At 55.0% G+C, this 13,010-nt stretch overlaps 3 protein-coding genes across 3 annotated transcripts; all 3 read left to right on the top strand.

Annotated features, from left to right (window-relative positions):
* Positions 1 to 3,920: 3,920 nt before the first annotated feature.
* On the top strand, positions 3,921 to 9,082 carry YBT1 (ATP-dependent bile acid permease; the record flags this gene model as incomplete). Its single annotated transcript, XM_014684612.1, has 2 exons — positions 3,921 to 3,988; positions 4,066 to 9,082. 2 exons carry the CDS (start codon positions 3,921 to 3,923, stop codon positions 9,080 to 9,082), a joined length of 5,085 nt encoding a protein of 1,694 aa, XP_014540098.1.
* Positions 9,083 to 9,889: 807 nt separating this feature from the next.
* On the top strand, positions 9,890 to 11,122 carry G6M90_00g064460 (uncharacterized protein; the record flags this gene model as incomplete). Its single annotated transcript, XM_066130778.1, has 1 exon — positions 9,890 to 11,122. The coding sequence occupies one exon, from the start codon at positions 9,890 to 9,892 to the stop codon at positions 11,120 to 11,122; it is 1,233 nt and encodes a 410-aa protein (XP_065986640.1).
* A 532-nt stretch (positions 11,123 to 11,654) lies between these two features.
* G6M90_00g064470 (uncharacterized protein) lies at positions 11,655 to 13,008 on the top strand (the record flags this gene model as incomplete). Its single annotated transcript, XM_014684610.1, has 3 exons — positions 11,655 to 11,928; positions 12,025 to 12,456; positions 12,578 to 13,008. 3 exons carry the CDS (start codon positions 11,655 to 11,657, stop codon positions 13,006 to 13,008), a joined length of 1,137 nt encoding a protein of 378 aa, XP_014540096.1.
* Between the last annotated feature and the right edge of the window lie 2 nt (positions 13,009 to 13,010).

Consider the following 13,010-nt stretch of genomic DNA (forward strand, 5'->3'; position numbering starts at 1 on the left):
GATGTTAGTATTTGCACAAGCGTTGGCACACTCCATTTAGCAGTGCGTGAATCACTGCGCGGAGTTGGGGGCGCCGATGGGAGAGGGCGCATGTGGTGTTGAGCAGAGGGAGTCATACGGTGGACGGAAACGCGCTAGCTGCACGATGAAAGATGGGATTGGTAGTTCAGAGATTGAGATTCCCGAGATCACATCGTTCGCTTCTGCGGCGCTCAGCTTAGGTGATGGCAACGTTTTTTTTTTGATGAAGAACCACGCCCTTGGGATACATACTCCACTGTCGCCTGCCGACTTTTGGATTCGAGGGATCGGACATGGCATTTGGCCGGATTACGTTCTTGATCCCATGACCGGTTTTGCATTTTGCGCCGTGTCGCGTCCGAGCTGCACTGCGAGATAACACGGACGAAGCAGCATGTGCAGAAGCAACCGCGCGCTGATTCGTCTGGGAAAATAATGTGGTGGCTCTAGATTGATACCGAAAAAAGAGCCTCGCGGTACTCCGTACTCCGTACATGCGTTGTGCGCCATTGTACCATTGATGTTTTACGGAGCACTGTACTCCCAACCCAAGGGTTTGGCACAATCCATGAACCCAGCAGTCTGCATGGTGGCTCATTTTAGCCATGACTCTGCAAACTTTCGCCAAGGCGAAAACGATTTTTTTTTGATTAGCGTCTTCCAGACATGAATGACGTTTTGCATTCGCGCTAGTCGGCGGTATCATCGTTACCATGTATCAACCGACACAATGATGCCGCGGGGAAGCTGCCGGAGGTGAGTGTGGTCGCCTGTCAGTTTGGCCGGCTGTCTTCACAAATGATAAATGACTTCATTCATGGCCCGAGTCTCTAGGCCAGAGGCTGGCCTTGCCGGGTACGTCGTCCGACTTGGTCCCCGGATGGTGGATACAGCAGCCAGTTGGTGGGTTTTTGCCTGGCGAATGTTGATAGTTGACAGGACGGACTGCCAAACCTTGCTGGACGTGGACAAAACTCATGCGGGTCATGCAGTGGGAAAGACAGAACCGAACCAATATTTTTGCCATGGAGCATTCGCGAACCCTCCCCTCGTCCTTTGGAGCAGCGAGAACGCTCAGTCACTTTTTTGTGTTAAGCCAGTCGAGCTCAATTACAGCATCGTCAGTCTGCTTTGGGCGACAAGGCATTTCTAGCAGCCGGGTGTTGAGAGGAAAAGAGAGAAAGCCTATAGCACTAGTCTCTTATTAGATTTCAGTTCTTTTTACAAGATAGCCTGTGATAGTTTGGGAAGGGAAAGCCAACATCGTGAATCCGCACGGATTATTGCACACGATAGGTGTCGGACCAAGAGGTAGCAAATCGGCTCCAGTATACTCCGTAGCTGATCTCGACAGCGGTCTTGTCCTCCATGTTAAGACGGCTGTATGTGTGTATCTCCGAGAGGGTGGAGATGGATATAGCCTTTGCACAAGCATAGGTTCTTGGGGAAACCGCAGCTAGAGAGCCACTCACCCAGCGGGAGAGGAAATGTTGAAAGGTGACAATACAATTAGTAATTCTTAAACAGCCGTAGGCCCATTCAGATGGCGTCCAGCCGCACGCACACGAGAGCAGCCCCGGATTCAAAACATGCATTTCCAGTTCCACCTCGATCTTATTTGAACGAGCGCAATGTTCGACTTCATCGTGGGGAGGTAGTTCCACTGTCGATGGCGCCGTTGGAGCATGGCATGGCATGGCATGGGAACGGTGCGGGTGGGCTGCAGCGGAGGCAGTTGTGCAGCCTGCCGCTACAAATGCATGGCAGGACTCGACTTGGTGGATTTTCTCCCATGTTGCCTCTTCATGGTTTGAAGAACTTGGTTCTGACCGCTAGTGCGATGGATCACTTTGCGAAGCTGGCTCTCTCTCAAAGCAGCCTTAACCGAGAGGGCCGGCGTCTCGATAGTACTAGTAGACTTGGGGTACAGACGAGTGCATAAATTGTAATAACTGTTGTCTTGGCCCGTCAACCGTCCAGCATCGAGCTGTACGAAACATCCCGTATGCAAATCATTGACGAATCTGGCGTATATTACTCAGCAGCTTGGAGGCAAAGACGCAGAGTATCGTGAGGGAGTAGCCCTACTGGGACGTTCCTACTGGGACGGCTGATGATGACAGGTACCACGGCACCGAATTTGAGCACAGTCGTAGATTCTTATTGGATTTGCGTCCTGAGTCCCTGGCTCTGGTGAGCTCCTGAACGACATCATCGGTGACTCTCGGACTTTTGGTGCGACGTCAAGAACATGGGCCAACTGCAAACCCCACTGCAATCATTGCACCCTGGTCCAACCTGCAGCACCTAAAAGAGACGAAGACAACTGGACGTCTTCCATGTTGCGTTTTGCTTCCGAGATGACGGCGGATGTTGTTGTTGTTGTAGTCGTCGTCGTCGTCGTCGGGTCAAGGAGCGAGGACAGTGCGTGTCGGGCTATGTGAAATGGCCTGACTGTATCCATGTCTATGTCTGAAAAGGACCGGAGCTGGGAGCTGGGAGCTGGGAGCTGGGCCTTACCTAAGCGACATCGAGATCTCAATCTGCCGTCCAAACATTCAAATCCTCCGGAGTACGGAGTACCAATCACTACCTCCCTGTTGCATGAGGTACCGAGCCAAATCGTAGGTACATAGGTACTTGAGTAGGTAGGTACCTGGGACAGGGCGGCAGGAGACATGGCGCATGCCTGCCGTTTATGAATCTGGAAACATGGCAACGAAAACACCAGCTGAGGCCACTCGAGCCCTGTCGCGGTTCTTCATGCTGCACCAAAACATCGCCAAAACATGATCCAGCTTGTATCTCGTACCCCTTCCTGCCCTCAATCTTTTCGAGTTGAAGGGCTGAACAGGTTTGCCATATCGCGCTAGCCCAGGACCCAGAGCCAGACGCCAATTCATCTCCACCGCTGCCCCTCCCACAACCACACCCGTTGCCGACTCGACACGTCCGTCACCTATGACTCCTTGACCGAAAGTCACTGGCTTCGCACCGTTCTTCACCCCAGTCCAACTCCCCGGGGCTCGCAAGTCTCGTGCATTTATGCTGGTTGCTGCTGCAGCTAGGCGGGGACAGCTCTATCGGGTTAATCCTCGAATAACTACTAATACTACCTAGTAGTAGTTATTCACCCTCGACACTCTCCCTCTGTCCACTGCTTCTGCTTGAACAAGTCTGGTGGTCTATTCCGGCTCCATTCTTACCACCATTATTGGAGGCTGATGCCCTTTCTCTTCCCATTCCAATTTCTATTTCCCCTTCCCCCTCCCTTTCTCCCCCCCGAATAGCCTCGCACCCTTGCTCTCTCCTGGCCTCCTCGCGCCCCAGCTCCATTGGGTGGCATATGCAGCATTGACAAGAAAAGGCGGCAGTTCTCGACATTTATCTCTAGCTGGTGCTAAAGACAGGCGGCTGAGCGCAAACGAGAGCCCGGTCAAAGCGTCCGAGGTGGGTTGAAAAAGACCGAGTTGACACCTTGTAATACAGAATATTGCCTGCTTCTTGCTTTTTTTCTCGCGTCCCGTTCATCACTGCTCGACGTCGACGAGAAGTCTAAGACAGCGACGACACACACCCCCCACGCCACCCGCCGACGCCGGACTTTGCTCAGTCGACCACTTGCTACACACCTCGTCAATTCCATTGCCACGCCAAGCCAAGATTAGCGCGTGCCTTCGGAAAACAAAAGGTTTTCCTATCCTTCTAAAGCCCCTTTCACACCGACGTCCTGAATTCACACAATCGAGGCGGCTAGGCTCTTTTCCCATCTCTCATATTTTTATTTCCTCCGCCACCACTGTTCTGCCTGCAGCGTGCGCGGCTGAGTGCGTGTCTGCGCACGAATGAGAGCTGAAGCGGCCACAACCGGCACACTACCTGGCGCTGCCTCTCCAACCATGGGCTTCGCTCAATGCACTTGGCCAATATGGCGGGTTGATGACCTCACCTTGTGTTTTCGACAAGAGTACGTGCAGTGACGCATTCCCGAACCATCCGTTGGGTCAATCCATCTCGAGAAGAGACTTGTTAACATTCGCGTAGCTATCTCAAGGTTCTCCTCCCGTTAGCGGTCATTGTCGTCTCGTTTTTACGTCTCGCCTGGTCAAACATCGGACGGCTGGTTTCATCAGGCAAGCCCAAGGGCTACAAGCCCATTGCGAACGACCATACAGCTCTACCACCCGATATCGATGACGAGGATGACGATGACGACACTGAAGGCGATCCCTATCTCGAAATCAACGGCAACCGGCTCGCCCTCGCCAAAACTATCAGCAGAGGGTCCGTTGTCGAGGCCGACACGCCACATGGGCAACGGTTGTCCCAAGCTGTTGAAGAACTTGCCATCGTCGGATTGATTGCTGTGAATGCAATCGCTCTGATCAAGGGTGCTTACGGATCCGCGGGGCGTCTTGTGGCGATAACCGGACTACTCACTTGGATCTATGTTCTGGTGTTGGCCTCTCTGCGACTGTTGGTTGGTGGCACCAAATGGGCGATTCCCCATCTATGGAATCACACAGCCAGCATTTATGCCATTAACTGGGTGTTGAACATCTTCATATTCCGCTCCGCGCTCATCAACTCTACCTCTCAACTGGTAAAGATTCTTGCCTGCACCGAGTTTGGGCTTATCACACTGTTGTTCATGCTGGCAGCGACCACTAGAAAGGGGAATAAGACGGTGCTGATGGAATGGGAGGACGGGATCGAACCATCTCGCGAACCACTTGCGAGTCTCTTCTCGCTCGCTACTTTTGCATGGGTGGATGCTATTGTGTATAAAGGCTGGAAGAAGACCATGGAGATTGATGATGTTTGGAACTTGCTACCCAAGGACAAGGCTGCGGCTGTGATTGCCGACTATCGCCAACTGAAGAAGACTGGTGCTCTGGCATGGCACATGCTGAAATACTTCAAGGGCATGTTATTCTTCCAATGCTTCCTAGCCTTTGTCTCCGGCTTCTTCACATTTGCGCCAACGCTCCTCTTGAGGGCCATTCTCGAGTATGTCGAGGAACCTGATCGCGCTCCTATTAACGTTCTTTGGCTTTATGTCATTGGACTTCCTATCCTTGACACCATCCGATCCTATGCTGATGGTATGGCGCTCTGGACTGGTCGGAAGATTTGCATCCGCGTTCGTGCCATTATTATTGGCGACATTTACGCCAAGGCCCTCCGTCGAAAAGCTGCGGCCGGCAAAGACAAGGTCCTTGGGGAGAGCTCAAAGAAGACCAAAACGGACGCTGATCCCGACAGTGAGGGTACAATTGCCAAGATCAAACGCGCCCTTGGTCTACGGAAGCGTAACAAGAACAAGAATGCCTCGGCGAGCGACACAGAGTCTGCTGGTAGCATCAATGTCGACGACAGCAAACCCGCTGGTGACGATGATCAGGCTAACTTGGGAACCATCATCAATCTGATGTCAGTGGATAGCTTCAAGATTGCCGAAATCACTGCTTACCTCCACTTTCTATGCGCTGCGGCTCCAACGCAGCTTATCATCTCTGTCGTCTTACTCTGGCAGGTCATGGGACTCAGTGCTATTCCTGGTCTGGTCGTCATGGTTTTCCTTCTCCCCGTCAACTATTTCCTGGCAAAGGGTTTTAACATAACCTCCAAGAACATTATGAAAGCTACTGACAAGCGAATCAATGTGACCAACGAAGTCCTCCAAAATATCCGTATCATCAAATACTTTGCTTGGGAAGAGAGATTTGGGCGCTCCATCGATGAAAAGCGAGAGGCTGAGCTTAATGCGCTACGATCCCGATTCACCCTCTGGGCATGCGCTGTGGCCATCTGGAACTCTGTTCCAGTCCTAATCACATTCTTCTCTTTCCTTGTATACACTCTGATTGAAAAGAAACCTCTGTATCCCTCCATTGCCTTCACCGCCATCTCCCTCTTCATGCTGCTACGAGTTCCCCTCGACCAATTGGGTGATATGTTTGCCCATGTGCAGGAAGCAAAGGTCTCTATTGATCGTGTTGAAGAGTTCTTGAATGAAGAAGAGACTGAGAAATATGAGCAGCTTGGACAAGACAATGTGGACGAACAAGGTGTGAAGCATATTGGATTCAAGGACGCAACCCTGATTTGGGGTGGCAAGGACACGGTTGCTGAGGACGGTTCGCGAGCCTTCCGATTGATGGACCTGAATGTCGACTTTGAGATGGGCAAGCTCAATATCATTGCAGGCTCTACAGGGAGTGGAAAATCATCAATGTTGATGGGGCTTCTTGGCGAGATGACATTAATGGAGGGCAAGATTTTTTGCCCTGGTGGTCGAAGCAGAGAAGATGTCAAGCCTGACCCCGAAACTCGGTTGGCTGATACTGTCGCTTACGTTGCTCAGTCTGCGTGGCTCGTCAATGCCAACATTCGGGACAACATTCTCTTTTCGGCGCCATACGACCCACAACGATATAGAGATGTTATTGTCGCCTGTGCCTTGGAACGCGATCTTGAGATTTTGGACCATGGTGACGAGACACTCGTTGGAGAAAAAGGCATCACGCTTTCGGGTGGACAGAAGCAGCGAATTTCTCTGGCTCGGGCTCTGTATTCCAACTCTGCCCACGTTCTCATGGACGACTGCCTGAGCGCCGTTGACTCTCACACCGCCCAATGGATCTTCACCAACTGCATCCGTGGTCCCCTAATGGCAAACCGAACTTGCATTTTGGTTACCCACAATGTGACCCTATGCGTACCCTCGGCTGACTACGTAGTGTATCTTGACAATGGTCGTGTCATATCTCAGGGCTCGGCGCAAAAGGTTATTGCTTCCGGAGTCTTGGGTGAAGAGATTCAGAAATCCCGCCCTGCGTCTTCGGCTGGTTCCCAAGGTCCATCACGAGTACCCTCCAGAGTTCCGTCAAGTGTTGGCGACGGTGAGACAATGGTCAACAGCAATGGCGAATCCCAAGACGGTAGTGCCGCTTCAAAGAAGGCCAAATCGAAGAAGCCCCAGATTGATGCTATGGACGAGGGCAAGGCCTCGGGTGCTGTCAAATGGCCAGTGATGAAGGTTTATGTTCAAGCCATGGGCCCCTGGTGGTTCTGGGTTTTGGCCGTCATCGTCTTCAATCTTCAGCAATTGGCCACAGTTGCAACCAATGTGTGGGTCAGACAATGGGCGAACCAATACGTCGAAGAAGAGTCAATGGTTGCAGTCGGTACGCTCTCTCAGTCATACGGCTCCGGGGCATTCTCCAAAGGATCCTGGGCATCCATTTCCCGTCTTGGCAGCAACGCTCTTGCTGCCGAATCAAGTTCTGGCAAGGTCTATGGTCAGGTGTCATTTTCCGCGCTGGTCACCCCTCAGGTCAACGTGGCGTACTATCTGTCGGGACTGGCTATTATCGGTATACTCGGTTCTTTCGCCGCATTTGTGCGGGATGTCTGGATCTTCTACGGGTCTCTGACAGCATCAAGAAAACTTCACGATAGGCTCATGGGTGCAGTGACTCGTGCCAAGTTCAAGTTCTTTGATGTGACACCCCTCGGTCAACTGATGAACCGCTTCAGTAAAGACCTCGAAGCAGTCGACCAGGAAATAGCGGCTACTGCCATTGGTGTCATGTCATGTGCGCTCTCTCTGATAGTAACGGTTGTCCTGATCGCCGTCATCACTCCCGGTTTCTTGATCGCTGCCGTCTTTATTGGTGGCATCTTCTACTTTGTCGCCACTTTCTACCTACGTGCTTCTCGTGATCTCAAGCGCCTCGAGTCTGTGCAGCGAAGTCCACTGTTCCAGCAGTTTGGCGAGACTCTGAGTGGTATGACAACCATTCGTGCTTATGGTGACGAGAGGCGTTTCATTCGCGACAACTTGGCCAAGGTGAACACGCAGAGCAGGCCATTCATCTACCTCTGGGCCTGTAACAGATGGCTCTCATTCCGTGCCGACCTGCTGGGTAACCTGGTTTCCTTCTCTGCTGGTGTTTTTATCATTCTGAGCCTGGGCAAGATTGATGCGGGTGCAGCGGGTATCTCACTGAGCTATGCCATGAATTTTACGGAGAATGTTCTCTGGTTAGTGCGTTTATATGGTATGAACGAACAGAACATGAACTCAATGGAGAGAGTTAAGGAGTACCTTGATCTTGATCAGGAGGCGGCGGCGGTGGTGGAAAAGAACCGCCCACCAGAGTCATGGCCGGACAAGGGCAACGTCGAGTTTGTTGACTACACGACTCGTTACCGAGAGGATCTGGACCCGGTCCTCAAGGGCATCACCCTCAAGATCAACGCCAGGGAGAAGGTTGGTATTGTTGGACGGACGGGAGCTGGCAAGAGTTCACTGGCGCTGGCGATATTCCGCGCGCTGGAGGCCGAGAAGGGCCGCATCGTCATTGACGGCATCAATATCGGCAAGATTGGCCTGCGAGATTTGCGAGAGAACATCACCATTGTGCCCCAGGATCCGACCTTGTTCATGGGCACAATCCGGACCAACTTGGACCCCTTTGATCAGTATACGGATGAGCAAGTGTTTGAAGCGCTTCGCCGGGTCCAGCTGATTGGAGCAGACGAGCCAGCCACCAACCCGACGACGCCAACTATCCAAGTGGCAAAAGATTCTCAAGTCACCCGATCGCCGGTACCTTCTGTGATGACAAACAAGAACATCTTCTTGGATCTCTCATCACCAGTTACCGAGTCTGGATCAAACCTGTCACAAGGCCAGCGACAACTGCTGTGCTTGGCTCGGGCTATGCTTAAGAAACCAACAGTGCTCGTAATGGACGAAGCCACTGCTTCAATTGACTACAACACCGACTCCAAAATTCAAGAAACCATCCGAGAGCTTACGGGCACTGTCGTCACGATTGCTCACCGTCTGCAGACGATTGTGGACTATGACAAGGTGCTGGTGCTGGACCACGGTGAAGTAAAGCAGTTTGGGCACCCGTGGGAGCTACTTAGCGACGAGGAAGGGCAGTTCTACAGCATGTGTGAGATGAGCGGTGAGCTTGACGTTTTAGTCAAGGCAGCAAAGAGGAAGTGGGATGAGGATAGGCTGGTGGACGTCGGCGACGCCTAAGCGTTGGATGTTGTACAGGAAAAGGTAAAGCAAAAGAGGCACTACTGGAATGGATATACCCAGCGAGGGAGTGTAGGCGACGAGGCCAAGGCGACGACACAAGTACAAAGCTGGAAGCATGAAGCCGCAAATAAATGAGGCGCGGGACATTGTAGGTAGACGGACATGCCATTAGCGTGGCTCACTCAGAAGCTCAGCTCGGGCTTGATTTTTCTTTTCTTTTTCTTTTTCTTTTGTTGGATCATATGCATGTAACGGAGTATTCTTGGGTGCATTACGTAATACTAAATCAAGCTTAAGACGCAGTGTTGATGATGGGTGATGTTGATGCTAGACGGACTCGTGTCATGATTCCGGATTGGGGGAGGTCGGACGGCGTGGCTGAGCCAAGGCCACGCATGCAGGTGGCCAGCCATTGCAACGGCTCAACACTTGCTCCATTAGGTCGTGTACTGTATGCGAGGTACGGAGTAATTAGGCCAGGCAGTGAATTCGTGGGCTGTCAGGTCTGGGAAATGCGGATTACGTGGACGGGGTTGGCATCTCTGGCGGTGCGACAAAGACGGACCAACCAGATGCCTCATGCTGGCCGACTGCCTGGCTGGCGCCTCCGACTCGGACGCATCGATTCTCCTGCCGGCCTTTGTTGGGCTGTCAGTTTGTCTCTGCCACTTTTCTTGTCACGGCCGGCGGCGTTGAATTAATTCATTCTGTTTCCTCGCTGCGTCTGCTTCCCCGCGTGCTGCTGCTGCTGTTTGGTGTCGACAGCAAAAGCCGAGTCTGTCTGTCCGCCCCCGCGTCAACACCATGGGCAAGCCTTTAGACGCCGCGTCGCCCAACCCCTCGTCCTCCTCAACACCCTCGTGCCTCACGGAAGCATCTGCGTCCATGACCCTCCACCCGCCGCCGCCGCATCGCTACTTTGACGAAGACACGGCCGAGCTCACAAACGACGACGACGACGACGACCTGCCTCCCCTGTACTCGGATCACGAAGAGTTCAACCACAACACCGACTCCTTCACGCCCTTTGACCCTCTCCTCCCGCGGCTCCCGCACGGCGACATCTTTGAGACGGTGCACCCGTTTCGCCGCGACGAAACGAGCGCCTACTTCCTCGACCGCCGGCTCGACCGCGACCCAGACTTCCTGGCCGGCCACATTTACAAACTGTGCCAGGTGCCCCCGCGGCCGTTTGTCAAGCTCGTCGGCACGCACACGGAGAGCGGCTCGGGCGGCGGCGGCGGCGACGACGACAGCAACAGCAGGGGCAGCAGGGAGACCAAGACGGTGACCGACTTCGACATTGAGATTGAGCTCACGCACCTCCTCTACAGCGACGCGCGGACGGCGCAGGCCCGGCGGTCGATCCGCACGGCGGGCAACCTGGAAAAGGTGCGGCGCGGGACCGTCTTCGCGACGCGCGCCCCGGGGTTCGGCGGCGCGGGGCCCGTCCCGGAGGAAGGCACGCCGGCGCTGCGCGAGTGGTGCCGGCGGTACTGCGCGTCGGCCTCGTGGCTGCGGTGCTTCACGGTGCAGCGCCGCGTCGAGGGGTGCGACTGGGACGCGCTGGGCGCCCGGCTCGAGGGCCTCGCGCGCGCGGCCAACTACCGCGGGCGCGTCGAGGTGCGCTTCCCCGTGCGGCAGGCCCGCGTCCACGTCTACAGCGACTGCCGCGTCAACCGGTGGCGGCTGACGCCCTGGGTCGTCGCGCTGTTCACCTTCTCGCTCGCGTTTGTGCTCGCGTGGCCCGCGCTGTTCCTGGCCACGCGGCGCTGGGAGACGGTCACGGCCGAGTGGCGCATGAGCGATGGCCATGCCCGTGTCCGTGTCCGTGTCGAGGAGGCGTGGTACGCCGTCTGGGCGGGCACCATCCAGAGGGCCATGCTGGAGAGGCGGAGGGGCCTGCTGGACCAGGGCGACCTGCAGAGGACTTGGGCGCGGGGGGGAGGCGGCCGGCAGGGCGATGCGGTGGCGGCTGCTGTTGAGGCCATGGGCGTGGTGAACCGCTCTTTTGGCTGGGGGGAGGATAGCTGTTGAGCGTTCGAGTTTCGGCGTGGCATCGCGGTTGCCACGTTTGGCATGGGAGTATCGTGGGATGGGCCCGAGTGAAGCAGCGAAGGGGTCACGTACGACTCTAGGCTGCGGTTGGGATCCATGGCGTTGGCTTCGCACCAGGTAGATGGGGAGCTGGGTATAGCAAGCTACGGCTAGATACCGCCTTTGATAAATGCACGGATGTGTGTCATGATCTATAAACTACAGCATACGCTTCATGTCCTTGTCGTACTTCTCGCTATCCATGTAGTGCTAATTATGTGCGTTGGATGTACCGAATGAGCCGTACGCCAACCACGGCGGTGCCCGGGGGCGCAAAGGAAGCGGACGTTGGAAACGGCTTGATTCGAGCGTCATGGGCGGCGTATGTACTCCCTCCGTACATCATGTGCATATGCTTTCTGTGACGGGGATTTTCGACGCCGTGGGAAGGGGAATGGCGGATGAGGCGCCGGGTGCGAGGGAGATGAAGGGGTTCAGATAGTTGCGATTGACAGGTTGGGGCTTGCCTGCGATGGCGCTTGCTGCAACAAAGTCGCAGACGTCGCGACGCTGTCTCCAGTCCTTGATGCGTCTGTTCTGCTGCATATCATGGTGGTGGCTGGCCGCGAGGACGCGCGAGACACATGACGTTGGCTCGAGCCCCACCATCCACGGCCAACCTCGACCGGCTTCAAACTTCAACCCCCCGTCACCCATCACCATCACCATGGACGTTGCTCATCCGCGGAGGATACTGGCCGTCAGTCTTGACTCCCAAGCAGACCAGTTGGGCAGGGTAATCAAAGGTGCGCTGCGGCCCACCCAACCCCATGTCCCGCCTTCTCATCTCATCTCATCTCATCCCGCATGAGATATACGCCTACTAACCACCCCCCTTCCAGACCTCACCGGCTCGTCGCCATGCTCGCCGTCCCCTTCCCTCGCCGGCACAACACACAACCTCTCCCTCAAGACGCAATACTACACCGCCACCGTCCCCGTATGGCTGGACCTCATTGCCTCGCCGTCCGACTGGTCCGCATCTTTCCTCTCCGATGAAGCGGCCGAGGTCCTCGCCGTGCTGGGCGGCCTGGTCCTCATCTTCAGCCTGCCCCCGTCAACCTCGTCTGAGAGCATTGACCGCGTCCGCGACGTCATCCACCACGTAGGACACGTCGTCAACAACGGCCTGGGAGGCTGGGAATGGGACGGCGTCCGGCTGGCTGTTGGTGTTGGGGACAGCGATGCCCAAGAATGGGACGAGCTTTGCGCCGAGGCGGGCTTGGAGTTTGTCCAGATTGGCGGGAAGCAGCTGCATTTGAACGAGTTTGGCGGTATGTCCACAAGACCTTGACAATGTTGGGCCTGTAAAAACACCTTTTCAATTCAAATCCTGCGTCATATACAATTACACACCACGCGCGCGGCATCACAGGTAGCTGACTGCCAGACAAGAAAAGACAGGCATCTCCCGCGTCAAGGAGGCCCTCGAATCCAACGACTGGGCACAAGACGCACCCTCTGACTTTGGCGACTTTGAAGACGCTTCCGACGCGGGCGAGGGCGAGGGCGGGCACCTGGATCCCGAGAGTCTGGATTTCGGCTTTGACCGCGCTGATTTCGAAGGCTTGAAAAAGGCCATCTGGGAGGCGAGGCCCGGGGACCAAGAACCTTCAGCTCCGACCGCTGGTTCCGGTGCAACGTCCAAGGCGGAAGCGGACAATCAAGGGGATACTCAGGACGAACTCGGTCACGAGGACGTGGACAAGGTGGAGGGCATGATGAGGAAGCTGCAGGCTGTAAGGGACGCGGGGGAGGGGTTGCCCGAGGCGCAGAGGAAGAGGATGGCAGCCAGGGCGGTGGGTGAGGTTATGAAGGAGCTTTGATT

The sequence above is a fragment of the Metarhizium brunneum genome, chromosome 3 (assembly GCF_013426205.1).
Source record: "Metarhizium brunneum chromosome 3, complete sequence".
Taxonomy (NCBI): Eukaryota; Fungi; Ascomycota; class Sordariomycetes; order Hypocreales; family Clavicipitaceae; genus Metarhizium; species Metarhizium brunneum.